General features: G+C 43.8%; 1 protein-coding gene across 1 annotated transcript in view; it reads right to left on the bottom strand.

The window, feature by feature from the left end:
- IGSF1 (immunoglobulin superfamily member 1) overlaps window positions 1-19,202 on the bottom strand; it is a 51,805-nt gene that overhangs the window by 25,153 nt on the left and 7,450 nt on the right. The window contains 8 exon segments of the mRNA XM_064278477.1: window positions 14,607-14,730; window positions 15,128-15,406; window positions 15,525-15,812; window positions 16,003-16,209; window positions 16,482-16,769; window positions 17,531-17,818; window positions 18,425-18,703; window positions 19,002-19,164. Coding sequence (XP_064134547.1) covers window positions 14,607-14,730; window positions 15,128-15,406; window positions 15,525-15,812; window positions 16,003-16,209; window positions 16,482-16,769; window positions 17,531-17,818; window positions 18,425-18,703; window positions 19,002-19,164 — 1,916 coding nt within the window.

Genomic DNA, 19,202 nt, shown 5'->3' on the forward strand with positions numbered 1-19,202 from the left:
CTAGTTTCTACTTTAAAAAATGACTGGAAGTTTGACAATATAAAAATTTGAACTTTGACATCTGAAGGATTAAACTCACATTAAACAAAACAAAAAAAAATTTTTTTTTATTTTAAACCCATTGAGTAGATTCTGACTCAGAGCAACACTGTAGGACACGGTACAACTGCTCTATAAGGTTTCCAAGGCTGTAAATCTCTACGGAAGCAGACTGCCACATCTTTATCCTGTGGAGCCTCTGGTTTCAAACTGCCAGCCTTTTGGTTAGCAGTTGATCACTTTAACCACTGCGCCACCAGGGCTCCTTAAACCCCACATTAAAAAAAAAAACCCACATTAGAGGGCTGTAATTTTATTCTTGCTATCTGACTGGACTCAAGTGTCTTAAAAACATAGGTTTTCACAGGGACAGGCAGAGATGGTAGCAGTATGCAATACATGGATCAACAACCAGCTTCTTTTAACAAAACATAAAAGCTATTTCCAGCTGAAATTCTCAGAAACACTATAGGAAATTAGTATAACTGATTGATGTGCTCTCATCTAATAGAAATGGGAGTTGAAGCTTTATCCCTCTAGAACAGGTGATTAGAGGCAAATGAGGGGCAGGTTCCCATGGCAACCATTTGGCTATCTCAGACCTGAAGGAGGCCTCTGAAGGGGAAGCTTTGAGAAGGAATATGGGTTTTCAAAGGGAGGAAATATTAGACCTTTGTCTTTTAGGGACACACTGGATTGCTTAGGGTATTAAGATGATGTGGGAACAAAGTCTAGGCTTTTTCTGTGAGTGTTGGAGAAAGATCTTAGATGTTGTTCCAGTCACTGGAAGCCAGGGGGATTACTCTTCCATTTGGTTTCTCTTCTCATTCCAACCTCTAGTGAAAGGAAGCAGGTTGTCTCCGGACATAAGATGACATGACTTCCAGTGTGGTTGTGGTCATGGTGGGTGTGGGGGTGTCAGGTGAGTCCGTCGTAACCAGACTGTTTCATTCTCCCCATAGATCTGCCCTCTCGTGGTGAAATCATAACCAACTATTCTAGCCTATGATGGATCTGGAGAATCTTTGAGGTGGCAGTGCTTGGGTTGAGGGAGGTGTGGCAGGATATCGAACCTCCTTTTGTGAAGAGGTGTGGCTGAAAGCTTCCTGCTGACTGCCTTTTAGTAAAGGTAAGGCCCTACTTCTCGACAGCCCTTAGGGGATAGGGGTTCAAACCAAAGTCAAGGAGTGTTGCTCTTACTCTGGAGACTTTTCCAGCCTAAGGTACAATCTCTGCCTGACCTCTCTCTCCCCTTTTCCTCCTTTCTCTCATAAATAAAGTGTTACAAGGTCTTCTGTTATTTTCTTTCCCTAGCTATTTTTACTTCTCCTTGGTTCCATCCCCCACCCTAGCCCATCCCCCTCCCCACCCCCCACACTCCCAAGGCCTTTGCTGATACCAGAGATGTCAGATTTGATGAAATGTCTGTCTGCCCCTGGAATCACAGAGGACCTAAGAGATTCCTTATCTAGGCCAACAATACCAATGAAGGACAGTGATAAATAGGGACAGAGTATAACATTTTTTAAATCCCTACTGTGTGCTTTGATATATGCTGTCTTGCTGAATCTGCAAAATAGCCCAGCAGAGTAGACTTATTAATCATTCCCATTCTGAAGGTGATGAAACTGTGGCTCACAATATTCAAGTGACTTGGACTAGTGATTAGAGCTTGTAAGTGGCAGAATTAGGATTTAAAACCAGGTCTTCTGGCTTTAAATCTGGTTCTTTTTCCACTCAACTAGGAGAGTGTGGGAGCTTGAGGACCACATGTTCCTGGGAGCTGATGTTGTGGGCTCCTGGAGGCTGTTGGAGAGTAGAAGGGAGCCTTTAAAGATTCGATTCTGTTTGGCTGCTACAACCCCAGGGGCTTTGCAACCTTGGCGTTTCTGATCTGTTTTTACACTGAAAAACACCTCGTTTCTACCACAAGCTTGGTCATTAGGATGACATAAGCCAGAATTTCTCTCCACCTTGGGTTCTTTATTTCCATCATTTGTTCTTCCACCAATTCATTCATTCACTCATTCATTTATTTGTTCAACTTTATTGAGTACCTCTTAGGTGCTAGACACTATGCAAAAAGCTGAGGATCTATTGATGATGAAGCCATAGTTTCTGTTCTTCTGTAGCTTGTAGTCTCCCGGAGAATTCAGAGACTCTAAAAAAAAAAAAAAAAAACAACCAAACCCACTGCCTTTGAGAGACTCCATAGATAGTGGAATTGCAATATGGTAAAAGCAGTGATAGAGCTATGGACTGATTTGTAGCATGGAAGCTGTGACCAGAGTGGGGCAATGAGGGTTTATTTTTGTAGGGATCAACCTTTCCTGGGTCCTAGTTACCCCCTTCACATTATTTTCCTTCCTTATTTAGGTTCCAGAGAGTAGCAAATACTAGAAGTTGCCATTATTGTTGTTAGGTGCCGTCGAGTCATTTTCAACTCATAGTGACACCATGTGACAGAGTAGAACTGCCCCATAGGGTTTTCTTAGCTGTAATCTTGGAACAGATCGCCAAATCTTTCTCCTGCAGAGCCTCTGGGTGGGTTCAAACAGTCGACCTTTCAGCTAACAGTGCTTTGTCGTTTGCACTGCCAATATTCCTTTACAATATGTATAATATATGTTTAATATAGATAGAAAGAAAGATAAAACCATAGGCTGCTCTAGTAGCACAGGGTACAGTCCCCTAAGCCAGACTGTAGATTGGAGTTGGACGGGGGAGGCTTACTGGAAGGAGGTAGCATCTGTAATGAATTTTGATATATGAGTAAGAATTAGGTGAAAAAGACAGGTACAGTGGTTATTCTAGGTAGAGGGAACAATAACATATAGAAGTAGTTGCTTTGGGCTGGAGTGCTGTGTACCTGGATGAGGGTGGTGAATGGGGAGTGAGAGCAATTGAGGCTAGAGAGGGAGATAGGGATTAGAGATTATGAAGGGCTCTGCTTGCCGTGCTAACTACATTAGACCAAAATCTCAGAGACTAGTTTTCTTGGAAATGGTGAACTAAAAGATTCACACTGTGGTGTAAATGAATCAAGACAGGTATTTACATCTTAATAAAGGACAGAATGTTCCAAAGGTCAGATTTCAAGCATTAGTAATTAGGAAAGTGGAATCTCCCTCATGTCCCTCAATTCACACATTTATGAGAAAATGACACATCTGGTTGTCTGGGTACTAGACTGTTCTACTCAGTGGGGAATCTGCCACCCTACTGAAGATGGGTTTCTATTTTCCAGAGGATTCTATATTCTAGAAGCCCCTTTGTTCAGGATTGGTGATAAGAGTCTGGGGAGAAGGGGTAGCTCCCATGATAACCAGTCATTTTTGCCCAGAACTCTGCGGAACTTGTCACTGAGAAGGACTAGAAGACAAACAGGTGCCCTAACCAGCTAGATTGGCTGGTTTCCCTCCATTGCCACTGCATAATACAGGGGAAAGTGCACAGGTTTGGGAGTCACACGGACCTGGATTTTCATACCAGCTTTAACACTTGCTAGCTCTGTGACCTTGGACATGTTACTTAAACTCTCTGAGTCACGATTTCCTTGTACGGCTTTGTGAAATAATACATGTAAAGCCCTTAACACAATGAACATGCACGGTGTACTCAACAAGTGTTAGCTCTTATTATCATGATTATTCCCTCTTCCACGTGAGCCTGCTAAGGATTACTATTACTGTTGTCTTATTAGGGTTATAACTATCATTTCCCCTTCTTATCCCGTGAGTTCTCCCAGACTATTGTTGTTGCTGTAGTTACTTCCTCTCCCCCCATGGGCCCACCAGATATTACTATTATTGTTATTGTTATTGCTATTCCTTCTTCCTTATGAGCCTCCCACAGATTATTGTCCTTGTTGCCATTATCGTTATGGGTGTCATTGATGTTATTATTTGCTCTTTCCCATGAACCCTCCTAGGATTAGACACCTCACCATCTCCACATAATGACTTCTCCAGGCCCTGCCACTGGAGGGAGCTGCAGATCTAAGGCACCACATCCCGTGCTCCCTTTAAGAGCTGCCCAGCTAGCTTTCACCAGGTGGAGGAAAAAGAGAAGGGGCCAAGAAGGCAGAATTGAAAGAATTCCCTCTCTCTGCCTCCCACCCTGACCCTCCTTCACCCCTCCCCTTCAGACTCTCAGGGTCTCCAAAGGTTTGGGGTTTGTTTCCTCTGGTCCTTTCCTCCTTGGTGGAGTGATTGAAATAAGTAAGCTCGACTGGTAGGTGGAAATAAGTCATCTTAAGTTTTCCCAAAAAGAAAAGGAGAAACTAAGAGTAAAGAGAAGGTGAAAGGACCAAAGGACTCCTCAGATGTGCATGGAATCCATGAACACCAGATCCAGAAATCTCGAGAAGTGTTGAGCACAAGATAATGAGAACAACTTCTTTTTACCGAGCTCTCGTACTGTGCTAAGCAAATTACATCCTTACCACACTGATATGAGTTAAGTACTCTTATAGTCCCCTCCAGCAGATGAGGAAAATGAGGCCCAGAGAAAGTACAGGACTTGTCCAAAATCATGGAGCTGGTAAGGGACAGTACTGGGATATGATCCCAGTCTCGTCTCACTCCTGGACCTGGGGCTTTAACCTCTATGTTAGACTGTAGATTTAAAAGAAAAAACTTGAAGTCGAGCAAGTCTGGGGAAGAGACAGCTCAAGGTTGTTTCTATTCATATTTCAGTGATTACCACAGGTTGTGATTATTATAATTTTCCTCTTGTAGTTTTCTTTTAAATTGTTGTGACTTCGTAGCCTTCACCTTTTGTTTGCCGTTAGTACGGTTTAAACCTCACTAGTTGTTTTCTCTATAATTTCTAGTGGAAAAGACTGTAGAAAAAAAAGGTAAAGCCACCATTTATTAATCACCTACTGGATGCCAGGCACTTTACATACATCATAGCTAATCTTCATGAAATGCCTTGGAATTGGGTACTGTTATTATTCACTTCCATCTTACATAAAGAAAGGCTGCGATTCAACAAGTTTTAGTGATTTGCCCATGCAGCCGGTAAGTGGCAAAGTGGGGTTTCAAACCCTGAGCCCCCTCACTCCCAGGTTAGTAGCCACCACATCATACTATCAGCTGCTTGCGTACCATGTTGCCTCAAAATGATTCAGGGCTTGCTTTTGGCCAGAAAAGGTGAAAGAGAAGTATCATTTTTCATTAGCCTTGGGAGAATGAGTGGGGACAATCTAACTGAGAGCACAGGACAATGCCTAGGGCCCGTGGAAGAAAGGGGGTGAATGGTGAGCAGACTAAGAAGTCTCCCCAGGGGGTTTGAGTCAACAAACTCCTCAGCCTGATCCTAGAACCACTGAGTGGCATCTGGAACTAAGATGTGGTGCAAGGAGTTTTCTTTCTCTCTGAGACTGCCAGGTTGAGAGATTTGGAAGAAGTTTTGAAGGAGGCAAAGACTAGGGACAAGCTCAATTCCAGAGTCTTGTTTTTTTTTTTTGAATGAATGAATAAATGAATTTTATTTCTTTTTTCCCATCATCAATATTTATTGCCCATTTACAGTGTACTAGGCACAACAGGAAACCCTGGCGGCGTAGTGATTAAGTGCTAAGGCTGCTAACCAAAGGGTCGGTAGTTTGAATCTACCAGGTGCTCCTTGGAAACTCTATGGTGCAGTTCTACTCTGTCCTATAGGGTCGTTATGAGTTGGAATCGACTCAACGGCACTGGGTTTGGTTTTTTTTGGTTTAGGCACAACAGGGTCACTATGAGTCAGAATTGACTTGATGACAAAGGGTTTTTTTTTTTTTTTGGCATAATAGAACATACAGAAAGCAAGCATTGTCCCTGCTCTTGGGGAGCTTACATTCTAAAAAAAAAAAAAAAAAATACGCCTCTTAAAAAAATTTTTTTTTTCTTGTGTTTTCTGCAAGGTACTGAGGAAATATTCTGTAGGGTGAGCTTTGAGTATAACTTAGTCCCATCATTATTTGGACAATAGAGCTAGAGAGGAAGACCCGCAACCAGATGGGCTGATACAGTGGCTGCAACAATGGGTTCAAGCTTAACAACAATTGTGAGGATAGCATAGGATTGGGCAGTGTTTCTTTCTGCTGTACATAGGGCTGCTATGAGTCGGAACTGACTCAATGGCATACAACAACAACTACAACAGAGCAAGAGAAAAGATTTAAAGGCAGACAATGACAGACCATTGAGGATAAAAAAATTGAGGATAGGTAGGGTCAATTCTGAATTCTTGTCTCTTCTTTTTCTCCAGGAGGTTTTCCAGGAGAAGATGAGTTATTAGAAACCTTCCTGTCAGCGGCCTTGCTGAAAAGCACTCAAGGAACCACAAATTCTCCCTACCAGGTTGTCCCTTTTTGTAGACCCACTGATGTATGACCAGTGTGTAAAGAGAAGGGAGTTGCTGAAAGTTGACTCTCTAGTGTTGGAAAATGAGCAGTAGTGTAATAATGGTGACCCTATTAGCATGCCTCGAAGTGGCCCTTTTACATGTTGTCCCAAAGGATTGTCAGGTCTGGCGCCAGCAAGAATTGCTGGCGAGGGAGGATTCTTGCCTAGAACTTTTTTGAGACCTGCCACCATCCAGTCTGCTCTTTGTTCCCCTTTGAGCTTGGCCTCATTTGGCTGTTCTCCCTCTGGTATGCCCCTAGCTGGAGTGCCAGCCAAGCCGTTGCCCTTCACACACCCCACCCGCAGACCGATATGCTTTCTCCCTTTGCTTGGCTGCCAGGGAGAGGATTTATATCAGGATTGCTCAACTAAGAAATGCCTAGCTCTGTAAAATTCCGATGCTTGCTCTCTATTACATTTTTGTTCTTTAGTAGTGTTGATCCTTAACCTTCATGTTGGGGAATCTTCACGAAAGATTCTACCGTTGAATGATTTGTCTTTGAGTCTTAGGTTTAGTATTCTGTGTCTCAAATTCTTTTAGTTGCCTGGGCTATCCCGCCTCCGCACTCATTGACCCACTGTCAATAAAGACAGGGTTTGCTTAATAAAGCATATTCTGTTTTACATGTGTACTCACTCTGATCAAAGGAGGCATGTTTACTATAAGTGGAGCTGTCTATGGGGATTCAGATAAACCACAACCAGGCCATGTCTATAACACTTTCTAAATTGTTGTACAAGTGGTGGCATATAAAATCACCCACTGGAGGAAAGTGAGTTTTTATTTCTACAAAACTATTTCTAACCTAAACTTCCTCCCAGGCATGCAGCAGTAGGAAAGCAAAAGTAACCCCAAAATCGCCAACATTGAAAAGCAGTCTCTTATGGCTTACAATACTCAGTCCTCTTGGTTAACAACTTTTTACCAAAAAGAGGGTGTCTTTATGCAGGGGCCTGTACTAGGCAGATGAGAAACTTCCTTTGAGTGACTTCAGCAGCTGCAGGAACCAGGGAATAATTTTTGAGTTCTTCCGAGGACTATTAGCCAAAAGATTAAAGCTAACTAGACTTAGAACAGCATTCTCAAGCTTGCCTGCACATTGGAATAACCTGAGGAGATTTACTAATTCCTGGGCCCCACACCCAGAGATTCTGCTTTATTTGTTATGGGATGCAGCTTGATCATGGGGATTGTTAAAAGCTCTTCAGGTGATTCTATTGGGTACTCAAGGTCTAGAACCATTCATTGATCTAGCACCTCGCTACAAAAAGTGTGGTCTGTGTACCAACAGTATGGGCATCATCTGGGAGCTCGTTAGAAATGCAGAATCTTAGTCCCCACACCAGACCTACTGAATCAAAATATGCCTTTAAAGAAGACCCACTGGTGATTCATATATGCATTAAAGTTTGAGAATCACTATTCTACAAGTGTCTGCTCTTGTAAAGCACTCCTTGGGAAAACAAACAAACAAACAAATGCTTTTGCATAGTCAACAGACCAATAACAAAGCTGCCCACTGACATTCTGGATTGTCTAAAATATGGCATATAAACCATGTGACCTCAATTGCAGGGAGTCATGTCTACAACTGCCTAACAAAGATGAATTCTCCTGCTTCAGAAAAATGAAGAACAGCGATGGACAGCCTGTTGTCTAGCATTGTTTCTTCTGGTCTGTCTTATAAGCTTGGAACCTCTGTTAGTCGTTTTTGAGGATTTATGGATAAAAAGAGAGGTGCCAAAAGACTAAATAAAACAATGATTTTTTTTTCCCCACAAAGCAAGGAGAATCCACAAATGTGATTTCCAGAAAACGTCTAGGGTGGATTATTAAGAAGATGATTTCTCCATTCTCTCTTTTCGTGTCTATTCGGCCAGCTTCTGACCCCTCTGCCCTCCCATCTCTCCTCCAGACAGGAGATGCCAACATAGTCTCATGTGCCTACTTGATCCAAGAAGCTCACTCTTCACCAGTATCATTTTCTATCCCATTGTCCAGTCCAATCCCTGTCTGAAGAGTTGGCTTTGGGAATGGTTCCTATCTTGGGCTAACAGAAGGTCTGGGGACCATGACCACCGGGGTCCTTCTAGTCTCAGTCAGACCATTAAGTCTGGTCTTTATACGAGAATTTGGGGCCTGCATCCCACTGCTCTCCTTCTCCCTCAGGGGTTCTCTGTTGTGTTCCCTGTCAGAGCAGTCATCATTTGTAGCCGGGCACCATCTAGTTCTTCTTGTTTTGGGCTGATGGAGTCTCTGGTCTTATGTGGCCCTTTCTGTCTCTCGGGCTCATAATTACCTTGTGTCTTTGGTGTTCTTCGTTCTCCTTTGCCCCAGGTGGGTTGAGGCCAATTGATGCATCTTAGATAGCTGCTTGCTAGCGTTTTAGATCCTAGACGCCACTCTCCGAAGTGGGATGCAGAATGTTATCTTAATAGGCTTAATTATGCCAACTGACTTAGAAGTCCCCAGAAACCATGGTCCCCAAACCCCCACCCCTGCTATTCTGGGCTTTGAAGCATTCACTTTATTCAGGAAACTTCTTTGCTTTTGGTTTAGTCCAGTTGTGCTGACCTCTCTTGTATTGTGTGTTGTCTCATTAGGGGGAGAGCAATTAGGAGTATATAGCAAGGTGTGTATAAATTTTTGTATGAGAGGCTGATTTGATTTGTAAACTTTCACTTAAAGCACAATAAAAATTAAAAAAAAGATGATTTCTGAGCCCTTAGAAGGGGACTTACTAATCACTAGGAACCAGCATGGGTTCATTAAGATTAAGTCATGCCAGACTAAACTCATTTCCTTTCGGATGGGCTTACAAGAGGAAGCTGCAAAAATTATTTACCTGGGCTCCAGCAAGGATCTTGACAAATACTTCTGTAATGGTTCTTTCAAACAAGGTGGCGAAATAGGGGCTAGTTGACAGTATGGGCATTGTATGTTTAACTGGTAAAATGATCATATACAAAATGTATAGATTTAACAAATTATTGTTAACCTAGAAAGAAGTGTACTTTTCAACATTTGGATAAAGATAAGGATGAGATGTTGAGAAAACTTGGCACAAAGGCCAAGCTTACAAGGATATTGTATTGTATATATTGTACAACAGAAAATAACAATCACCATCGAGGTCATCTTCAGGCCTTATATTCACATGATACGTTTTTAATTACAAAGCACTTTCATACCTATTATTGCATTTGATTCTTAGCACAACCCTGAAAATTGAAAATAGTGATTATCTCCATTTCACACATATGAAAACTGAAGTTGAAAGATTCAGTAACTTGTGAAGGGGTCAAATAGTTGTGAAGGTGAACATAAAAAAAACAACTCTTATTCTAATGTAGTTGGGGCAAACATGAAGTTTTATATTCTAGCTCTAAAGTTAACTGCTCAAACTCAGAGCGAAGGCAAGGCTTAACAGCACTTCTGTAAAAGGCACAGGGGTTTCACTTAGCTCCAAACTAAGTATGAGTCCATAGGGTTAAGTAGTTGCTAAATATGCTATTGAGATCTCAGGGGTGTATTAATAGAAGTATAGTGTCCATCACATTGGAGGTGATAATTTTTCTGTATTCCACGTTGGTTAGAGCATCTCTAAGGTATTATGTTTCACTGCATTTGAAGAAAATGGAAATGTGTCACTCTACTTGAAGAAAATGAAGATGTTTTATTTGACTAAAAGAAGACTTAGGGAAGGATTTTGTGTTAGACATTTTCTGTGGGCCAGTGGGTGGAAGCTGGAAAAAGGCAGCTGTCAGAACATTCTAAGCATTTCCTCACCATTATAGCTACCTGATAATTGAAAGGGAAACCTCTCCTCATAGGTATTAAGTCTCCCATCCCAAAAGGTTCAAGAAGAGACTAGCTGCCTAAGGACTAATGTAATTTTAGATGGCATTAATAGAAATGGTGAGTTGAGATTGCAGAAAGTAATCGCTTCACTGTACTGTGTGCTGGTCAGATCATTGCAGACATACAGGACTGCATGTTGCGTACATTATTTCTGGATAAACAAACTGTTATGGAGTCAATCTATCTCATTGAGGATCTTCCTCTTTTTCGCTGACCCTGTGTTCAGAGGCAGTGAACTGGGTGGTTAGGGATTGGAAAACATTTTTCTTGAGGGTAAGATTAAAATAAACCAAGGAAGGAAACACTAAGGCAATATCTGAAACAGTTCTTTCTCTTAATGAAAATGTTTGTAGAACACACCCCGTATCCAATCTGCCAGCAAATCCTGTTGGCTCTTTCTTCAAATTATATCAATAATCTATCCATTTCTCATCACTTCTTCTGCTATTATCCTGATGTAACCCACCCTCTCTTTCCTGAATTGTTGCAATAGTTCCTAGCAGATCTCTCTGCTTCCCCCCTTGCCATCAGTCTATTCTTCTCTCAGAATTCTGGATGGCCCTATTAAAATGGGAGTCCAATTCAATCATGTCACTGCCGTGATTTCTTATCTGGTTGAGAGTATAAGTCAAAGTCCTTACCATGACCTATAGGGTCTTACTTGGCCTAGCCAACATTACCTCTCTGACCTTATCTCCTTCTACTCTCCCTTTGCTCCCTCTGCTCCAGCCATGCTAGCAGTTCCCAAAACCAACTAGTCATTCTTCTATTTCAAGGCTTTTGAACTTGCTGTCCTTTCTGCCCAGAGCCCACTTTCCTTAGATATCTGGATAGCTTGTTCCTTCATGTCTTTCAAATCTTCCAGCCATATGTCACCTTCTCAGTGAGGTCTTCCCAGGGACCCTCTTAAAATTGCAACAATCTCTTCCCCCAGTGCACACACCTCCTTACCTTCTTTCTTTGCTTTATTTTTAAATAATTTATCACCATCTAATATCCTTTTTTTTTAAATATCCTATATAGTTTGCTTATTGATGATATTGTCTGTCCTCCCACACTAGAAAGGCAGAGATTTGTGTCTGTCTCACTCACTATTGTATCCCCAGCGCCCAGAACAGTGCCTGGTACATAGAAGGCAGCCAATATTCATCAGTAGAAAAACTGATATATGAAATATATAAAAGAGCTGCCGCTGTTCTGGTTGGATCTGGCAGGAGTGGGGTAGTCATGAACTCTGCCCTCTGCAAAGCCTGGATTGTTGGGAGTTACCATTGAGATAGATTTCCAAACAAACCTTCGCCAGACCCTGAAAGCACCCCGGAAGGAGATCTATGGACTCAGGGAGGGTAGCCCACATTTTCAAACTTTGTATGCACAATGATGTGTAAGAAGTAGACTTCATCTGAGTCAGAACTAGAGCCAGAGACTACAAAAGAATTACACACAGGCAGATATGGGATCAGTAGAACAATGTGAGTTTCTCAGGTCGTCTCACGAAGTGGTGCGTTCCCATCCCTGGAGGTGTACAAGAAGAGGCTATGTGCTTACCAGTCAGTTCTGCTATAAAGCAGATCCTGTACTGTGTGGGGAGATTTGACCACATGGCCTCAACAATCTTCGTAGCTCTAAGACGCTAGGACCAAAGGTGTGTGAGCCCAAGGATCAGGGGTAATTTACACTTGTTTTTTAGTACTGGGGAGAGAATCTTTGACCTTTCTTCCTGGAGTACCAGAGACAAATTCTCTTTTCAAAAGTCCATTCCACCCTAATTGAGATTCCATTTCCCAGAATTTACCTGATGCTGGGCTGATGATTAGAGCCCAGCCAGGGGTAAAGGGACTGATTCCCATGGCAACCAGGTTGAAAAAACAAACCATGTGAAGCATTGTCAGCAACAAGCTATGTTTGCATTATAAATAGATATTTAATTCATTGAGATAGTTTGTGATGACTTCTGCATTAAAAATAGATATTTAATTCATTGAGATAGCTCTGACAGGGAGCAGGATAGTTAAATCCCAAAGCCACTCTTTCTCTTTAAGTATTTCACCGTTAATTGACACCTATTTTTTCCCTTCTAGTTTTTTAAAACATGTAGAACTTGGTTTTCTAAGTGAAAGAATGGTATATGCGAGTACTTTTAGAAAGCCAACTAACAGTCCAGTGTCACAGTATTTCTCACTATTTGTTTCTCACTGAAAGGTTTATCAGAATTTTCCTTGATTGCGTCAGTATCTTTACTTGAAGCTTTTGGACACAGGAGTTCCCAGGTTCAATGTCTGGATTTCACAAGAGTCTTTTTCTGTCATGTTTGCCTCATCCTCTTGCTTTTCTAACTCTGAGGCTTCTCTCAATTTCAGTCCTTGGCCCTCTGCTCTTATCTTCCCACTTCTCTGTCCCTTGGTGAACAGATAAAACAATCAGGCTAACTTTCACAGCCCTAACACTAGCCTTGACAACATATACTTTGGAACACCCAGCGATTGGGAAGCAAAATCAGACCTGTTCAAAGGACTTCTATCCTGAAATCAAGGACCAAGGGCGGGCCTCCCTCCTGTGTTCAGATTGTACAGCTTGATTGAGGGTTAGGAATGGAGAGTTTGAAGGCAGAGAGTGTGTTCAATAGAAAGCAGCAATTAGGTTTGGCTAAACTCAAATAAAAAAGCACTTTTGAAATTCAATTTTTAGAATCACTTTTTTATAAGAAATTAGTATGAGCGACTAATATAATCTCAACAAATGGAAATTGGAGTGGGACTTTGTACCTCTACATTCCAAAGAGTTTAATACAAATTAGTCTATAGTACTCAGAGTGTTTCATTCTGTAAGGATTAAGGGAAGTGGGATGCATTTTTTCAAATTAAGTTTCTGGGTAAATAAGCTTCCTAATGCCAGAAATATAGGGGTTGCTCTCTAAACTTTACAACCAGGGATAAATAACTCACTGTGTTTGGCAGTCTTGTACCTTGCTTTTTTGAACAGTGTTAGCCTAAAATTAAATAGTGTAGAAGACGAGGAACTTTAGGGACAGGTTTGAAGAGGTTATAACCTTCTCTAGGACCCATAGTTCAACTCTTCTGAGACCTTGGACAGGTTCAAGGAATTAGGTAAATCTCCTTCCTCAGTCCAGCTTCCCTAATGTGTACTGAATTTATAATGATCAAGGACTGAAGGTTCCTGCTCAAACCACCCATCTCACCTACTTACTCACTCCTTGAGATCCCATCACTAGAGACCCATTCTTTTGGGAAAACAGGGCTTTCTTTAAGGAAGGTCAAAGTATTCAGCTTTAAAGTGTGAATGAATTTATACCCTATAATTGCCAGGTAAAGGCCAGCCACAAAGCTCAACTTTGCCCGTTTCAAAGTTTTGCAGAGGGGTGCTCCTGATGTTTTAAATCAGGTATACTGTGGACTTAGAAGTAACATGTAAAAACATGTAACTTCAATGTTTGTCCTCAGGCTCAGCTTGGAGACAACATTGCTGTTCATTCATTCATTCATTCATTCAACAACGAGGTGGAAGCACAACAGGAACTCTGTTCAGTGGCCATGTCTCAAGCCAAATTGGGAAGTAGCTATTTTGGAGCCCTCCGTCCTTCTCCCTCCCTCAGTTCCCATCCTTGAGCTCCTTTCTTTGCACCAATAGCCCTGTGCTGTTTTGTTTTTCCATGGAGATCAGCTCCAATACACCGTTCTCACTAAGTTGAAAGTAGAGAACAGACCAATGGAAGACCACTGACATAGTTGTTGCAGTTAAATAGTGAATACTCTCTTTATTCAGAAGAATACATTTTTAATAGAATTTCATGCACCAGTAAATCAGTACAGTGAGGAGTTATAGGGTAGGGAACCTCTCTTCAGGAAACATCTCACTCTGGGAGAGCCCTCACCTCCCAGAATTCCTTTGACCCAACTCAGGTGATTACAGGCCAAGGAACAGTAGGTGGGGCTATCTCCCAGGGAAACCAGTTGGATTTGTAGGTAAAAGAGAGGAGAGGAAAGTTCTTGTAAATGAGGAGGTTATTATATTGGGACTGGCAGTTCCTCTGAGGTCCCCTGAGAGATGGATGAGGGAGAGTTGGTAGTAGTGCCTAGTTCTATTTCTTGGTTACACTCTTCAAGGGCTATGGACTGGTCTCTTCCATCTGTGTCTGAGCCCCTGCGTAGAGAAAAAGACAGGACTAAGGGAAGATCCAGAACCATCAATCTGAAAACAGGTTGCATTGTGGGACTTAGATGCTAAGGGAATATTTGGACCATTAAACCCAGCAGCTCCATGTTCACAGAAGGAGGCTGAGATATGACATTTACCTGGTTCGGAGTCGGGGCCATTTCTTCCACTCTATGGCTAGCACCACCCCCAATGCTACAACAACCACCACAATCAGGGTACTTCGCACAATGTTACCCACAGTGCACTCCTGAGCAACAGGCCCTGTGATGATAAAAAAGCAGAAACAAAGGCCGTGGAGGTCAGCACATATATGTTTCCCTTGATTTCTTGTTGACCTCTTACTCTGGTCTCCACCAGGCTTCATTTGGGAGCCATGTGTTGAGACTGAAAAGAGGGTGGTTAGTGGCAGTGCTTATGCTGAAGCAGAAGCAGCCATCTTTTTTTTTGTGGGGAAGGACCGTTGAAAGCATCCTGCTCACTTTCTCTGAGTGAATATGAGGTCTCATATCTTCATCACCCCTAAGAGAAAGATGACCAAACTTGAGGGCTCTGACTCCAAAGCACCCCTCCCCTCTCTGTGTTTGGGCTGTCTCTATGAGGACTGTTTCTGAGATTCCAGGTGTGTCATGGCAGGCTCATGGAGGGATTATTCTCTCACCTGCTGCCCCCACCAGCTCCAGGGGATCACTAGGTTCTGACCAGATGTCAGGGTTGGCCTGGAGGCGGTAGCTGCAGCTGTAGTTTCCAATGCCTTTCCCTTCCACGTTATTGATGACAAAGTCTCCAATCTCTGAGAATTGCTGGGGTGCTTCTTCTCCATCATGTTCCAGGACAAATTCAACACCTGGCAGGGGTCCTCGGCACTGAAGGGTGATATCTTTCCCCAGCTTGAACACAGTGCTGGGCCACGCTGACAGAGAGGGTTTGGGGGGCTTATCTGCAACCAACCAGGACAGAGAGTTAGAAGTAACCCTGAGTCCAGCTCTTTCCCCCTTTATGGCTAACTACTAAAAACCATGAAATATAGATTCTTACTGATGTCCCCAGAATCTTACCAGTCACCCAGATCTCCAGAGGATCACTGTGATTGGAAGCTACGAAGGGAGCAGAGTCCAAATAATAAACACAGCTATAGATTCCAGAATCTTCACCTCTCACTGCTGGCATCCAGAAGTCAGCCCTGTACCCGCTTGGCCTCTGTTGCTCTAAGGGCTGTTGAGCCCCCTCCTTCACCAGAACAAATGTTGAGTCTGGCAGTTCCCCTTGGCACTGAAGAGTTATGTTTTCTCCAGGAGCCACCATGGGACCAGGCTGGGCTAACAGGCTGGGCTTGGGGAGCAAACCTGGAAGAAATGAATAGCTAGTCAGAGAGTAGAGGCCCCTTTCTAGTACATTATCCCTGAAGTCTCTGTTCCTTAAACAAGAAAGACTATTGTTTTGCCCTCTTTGAGATCTTTGGAAACCATCTCCCATGATCCAGGCTATTCCTTGCTTCCACACTCTCACCCCCACTGCAGGGCATCTTCCCCTTACCTGTGACTATGAGTTCCAGAGTGTTGCTAGGCTGTATCTTGATAGGGCTTGTCCAGTCAGGGTGGTAGCAGCAGCTGTAACGCCCAATGCTAGCACCAGATATATTGGTGATGAGAAATGCGCCATCATCACTGCTGGATCCCCACAGCTGCATTGAAGTGGCCTCTCCTTCCTTGTGCAGAATGTACCCTACTTCATGGACTGGCCCTTGGCACCAGAGAGTAACATTTTGCCCCAAGGGAATCACAGAACTGGGTTCAGCATATAACCAGGGCTTGGGAAATGTGTCTAGGAAGAGGCCAAAGATGTAAAGTGGTGAGTATGGGAACTTATCGCTCCCTGAATTAACCCTTTATCTTTCTCCTCCTGGATACAGCAGTTGCCCTCCATGACTTAGCCTAGCCTTCCAGGAGGGATCATTTTCCCTAACCCCTACTCCGATTGTTTCTATCCTAGTCCCAGATCTTGTCTGTCCTTACCAGTTACCCAAATCATGATGGGCATGCTGAGATGTGATCCCCTGTTGGACATGGTCGTCTCATAGTAGACACAGCTATAGTTTCCAGAGTCCTCTGCTCCAACAGTGTGGAGGATGAAGTCAGCCGAGTTTCCTGAGGCACTCTGGAACTGTAAAGGATCCTGGGTTCCCTCCTGCAAGAGGGCAAATCTCATACCCTGGAAGGCCCCTTGGCAGTGCAGGGTCACATTCTTCCCAGGAAGCACCACAGGACCTGGCTGTGCCAGGAGAGTGGGTTTGGGGTAGAATTCTGAAATTAAAGAGACCACAACATGAATGCCCTCCACCCCACCCCCCATGTTTTGCAAAGAACAATACATATTTATTGTAGAAAATTAGAAAATACGGAGAAAACCTAAAGAAAACACAATTCAACCACTCAAAGATAAGCACTCCTTAAATATTTTCTACATTTCCATTTTTTCTTCCTCTATATGCCCACATGGATACAATGAGAACCATTTACATAATTGGGATCCTACTGCATGCACAGTTGTGTAGTTTGATTTTGTTCACTCAACTTTATGTTGTAAATATTTTCCTATGATGTTAAATAGCCTTTGGAAAGTATCATTTGTAATGGCAGCATAATATGCAGCTGACATTTCAAGGTCTTCTCCCTTTCTCTGAGGGCCATCCAGCCCACCAATCTCTCACATTCCAGCTAAAGACAAAGTAGACATTGAGTCTAAAGCTCAAGGGCAAGCCACAAAAGGATTTTAGAAATAGGGCTGCTGGAGTGTGGCTCTTGGGATCGGACATCCCCCATCTTACTCTCCTCTTCCCCCTGTGAATGACTTGCCCTCCTCCCTCTCCTTCGTCTCTTTTCGTAGTAATATAAGCAGCTGCCTAGAGTGAACTGCTTACCAGATGCCAGGCACTGTCCTAAGCCCTTGCTGCGTGTCTTCTCATTCCGGAAGGAACACTTCTCCCTTTCCCACTGACCACTCTTCCACCCACCGTCCCAGGGTCAGCACTGCCTCTACCTGGATTCCCCCTCCTCCTTCTGACCTGTCACCACAAGCTCCACAGGGTCGCTGGGCTCAGACCAGACAGCAAAGTCGTAATAGCGGCAGGTGTAATTCCCCCCATCGCCAGTGCCCACGGAAACGAGCAGAAAGTGAGCTGCACTGGCCCCTGGACTTGCCCAAGACCCATCACTGGATGCAATTTCACTTCCGTCTTTGTAAAGAATAAAGCTCATGTGCTGCTGGGGAGTCGAGCAATTGAAAGTCACTTGGGCACCAAGGGTGACCACCGGGCTGGCCCATGTCTTGAAGAAGGGTTTGGGGTACATTTCTAGAAAGCAAAGACAGAACACAAAACCAAATTCAGGAAAAAAAAAAAAGGAAGAAAGCAAATATAAATATTGGTTCTGGGAAGCTGCTCTGCTTTCTCTAGTATCTCATTAAAAGTGTGTGCACTAAAACCCGAGGTGACTCCACCTTGCAGACGGACTTCTCGCACAGGGACCCCTTCTCTTCCCTTTATATCCCCCCAAAGATGCCTCACTGTCGTCTAGGCAGGCAGTGGAGGCTAGCTAAAAGAGAATTGTCATCAGGGTTTTGCTGGTTCTCTGAGCCTCAGTTTGCCCATTTGGACAAGAAGGGGAAATGGTACCTGCTTCACCTCCCTTGAAGATTTGTTGCTTCGCTAAATGAGACAATTGATGTGAAAATAATTAGAAAAATTAAATCACCCTCCACAAACCCAAGCTATTAATAACAATTATGGCTATTAATATCATGCAGCCAGAGGCCCTGGCACTCCCAGCGCCACGCCTGCCTGGCTCTAAGATTGGACACAGGCTCCTAGGACCAGCAGCAAAGTTTGCTGTTGGGAGAGGAGCGTCCGATTCCAAGCTTTACCGCCCCCTCCTCCCTCACACACCCTTTTCAGCTCTACCTTTTATGACAAGCTCCAGGGGCTCACTGGGCTCAGACCACTTGAAGGGGCGCTTTTCAGTGTGAGTACGGCAGCTGTAATTGCCTTCGTCTTTATCCTCCATTCTTTGGATTGTAAAGAAGGCTTCTTTCCCAACGGCACCAAGTTGCTGGACAGGTTCCTGCTCTCCCTCCTTATACAGAGCAAATCCCATGCCTGCCAGCCATCCTTTACACTGGATTTGTAGTTCTTGGCCCCGGATTGGGGGGGAAGCAGAAATGACAGGTTTGGGGAGGATGTCTGGAAAGGAAAATGGGGGGGGGGAAGGGGAGTCAGAAGTTTGGAAGTGTCCAGATGGGACACTCAGAGTCACTTTGTCAGCAAAAAGAGAAATCCATTCTTGGCCGGCCTGTGGCTCTTCCTGACAGTTTCTTCTGACTCTCTGTCCCCTTCTTATCCCCCCATTCAGTCTCCTCCAATCCTACCTGCAGCACAAAGGTCTCCGGGGGCTCTGGGCATTTCCCCCATTCCCAGGGAACAGTGTTGGAGTTCTGGGGTACCGCGGCTCGCTCCGGGAGAACCCTGTGCCTTTTCTTACCAGTCCCCACCAGCTCAAGCGCCTCACTGGGCTCCGACACGGCCATCTCTTCCCAGGAATGGCAGTGGTAACTCCCGATGTGGCTCTGGGTCAGGGCACCAAGGGGGAAGGCAGCCCGGACCAGCTCTGAGGCTGGGCGAGTTGCGATCCACCCGGTCCCGTCCTTCAGCAACACAAACTCCTTAGTTGAGCTAGAAGGGC

The sequence above is a fragment of the Loxodonta africana genome, chromosome X (assembly GCF_030014295.1).
Source record: "Loxodonta africana isolate mLoxAfr1 chromosome X, mLoxAfr1.hap2, whole genome shotgun sequence".
Classification (NCBI taxonomy): Eukaryota; Metazoa; Chordata; class Mammalia; order Proboscidea; family Elephantidae; genus Loxodonta; species Loxodonta africana.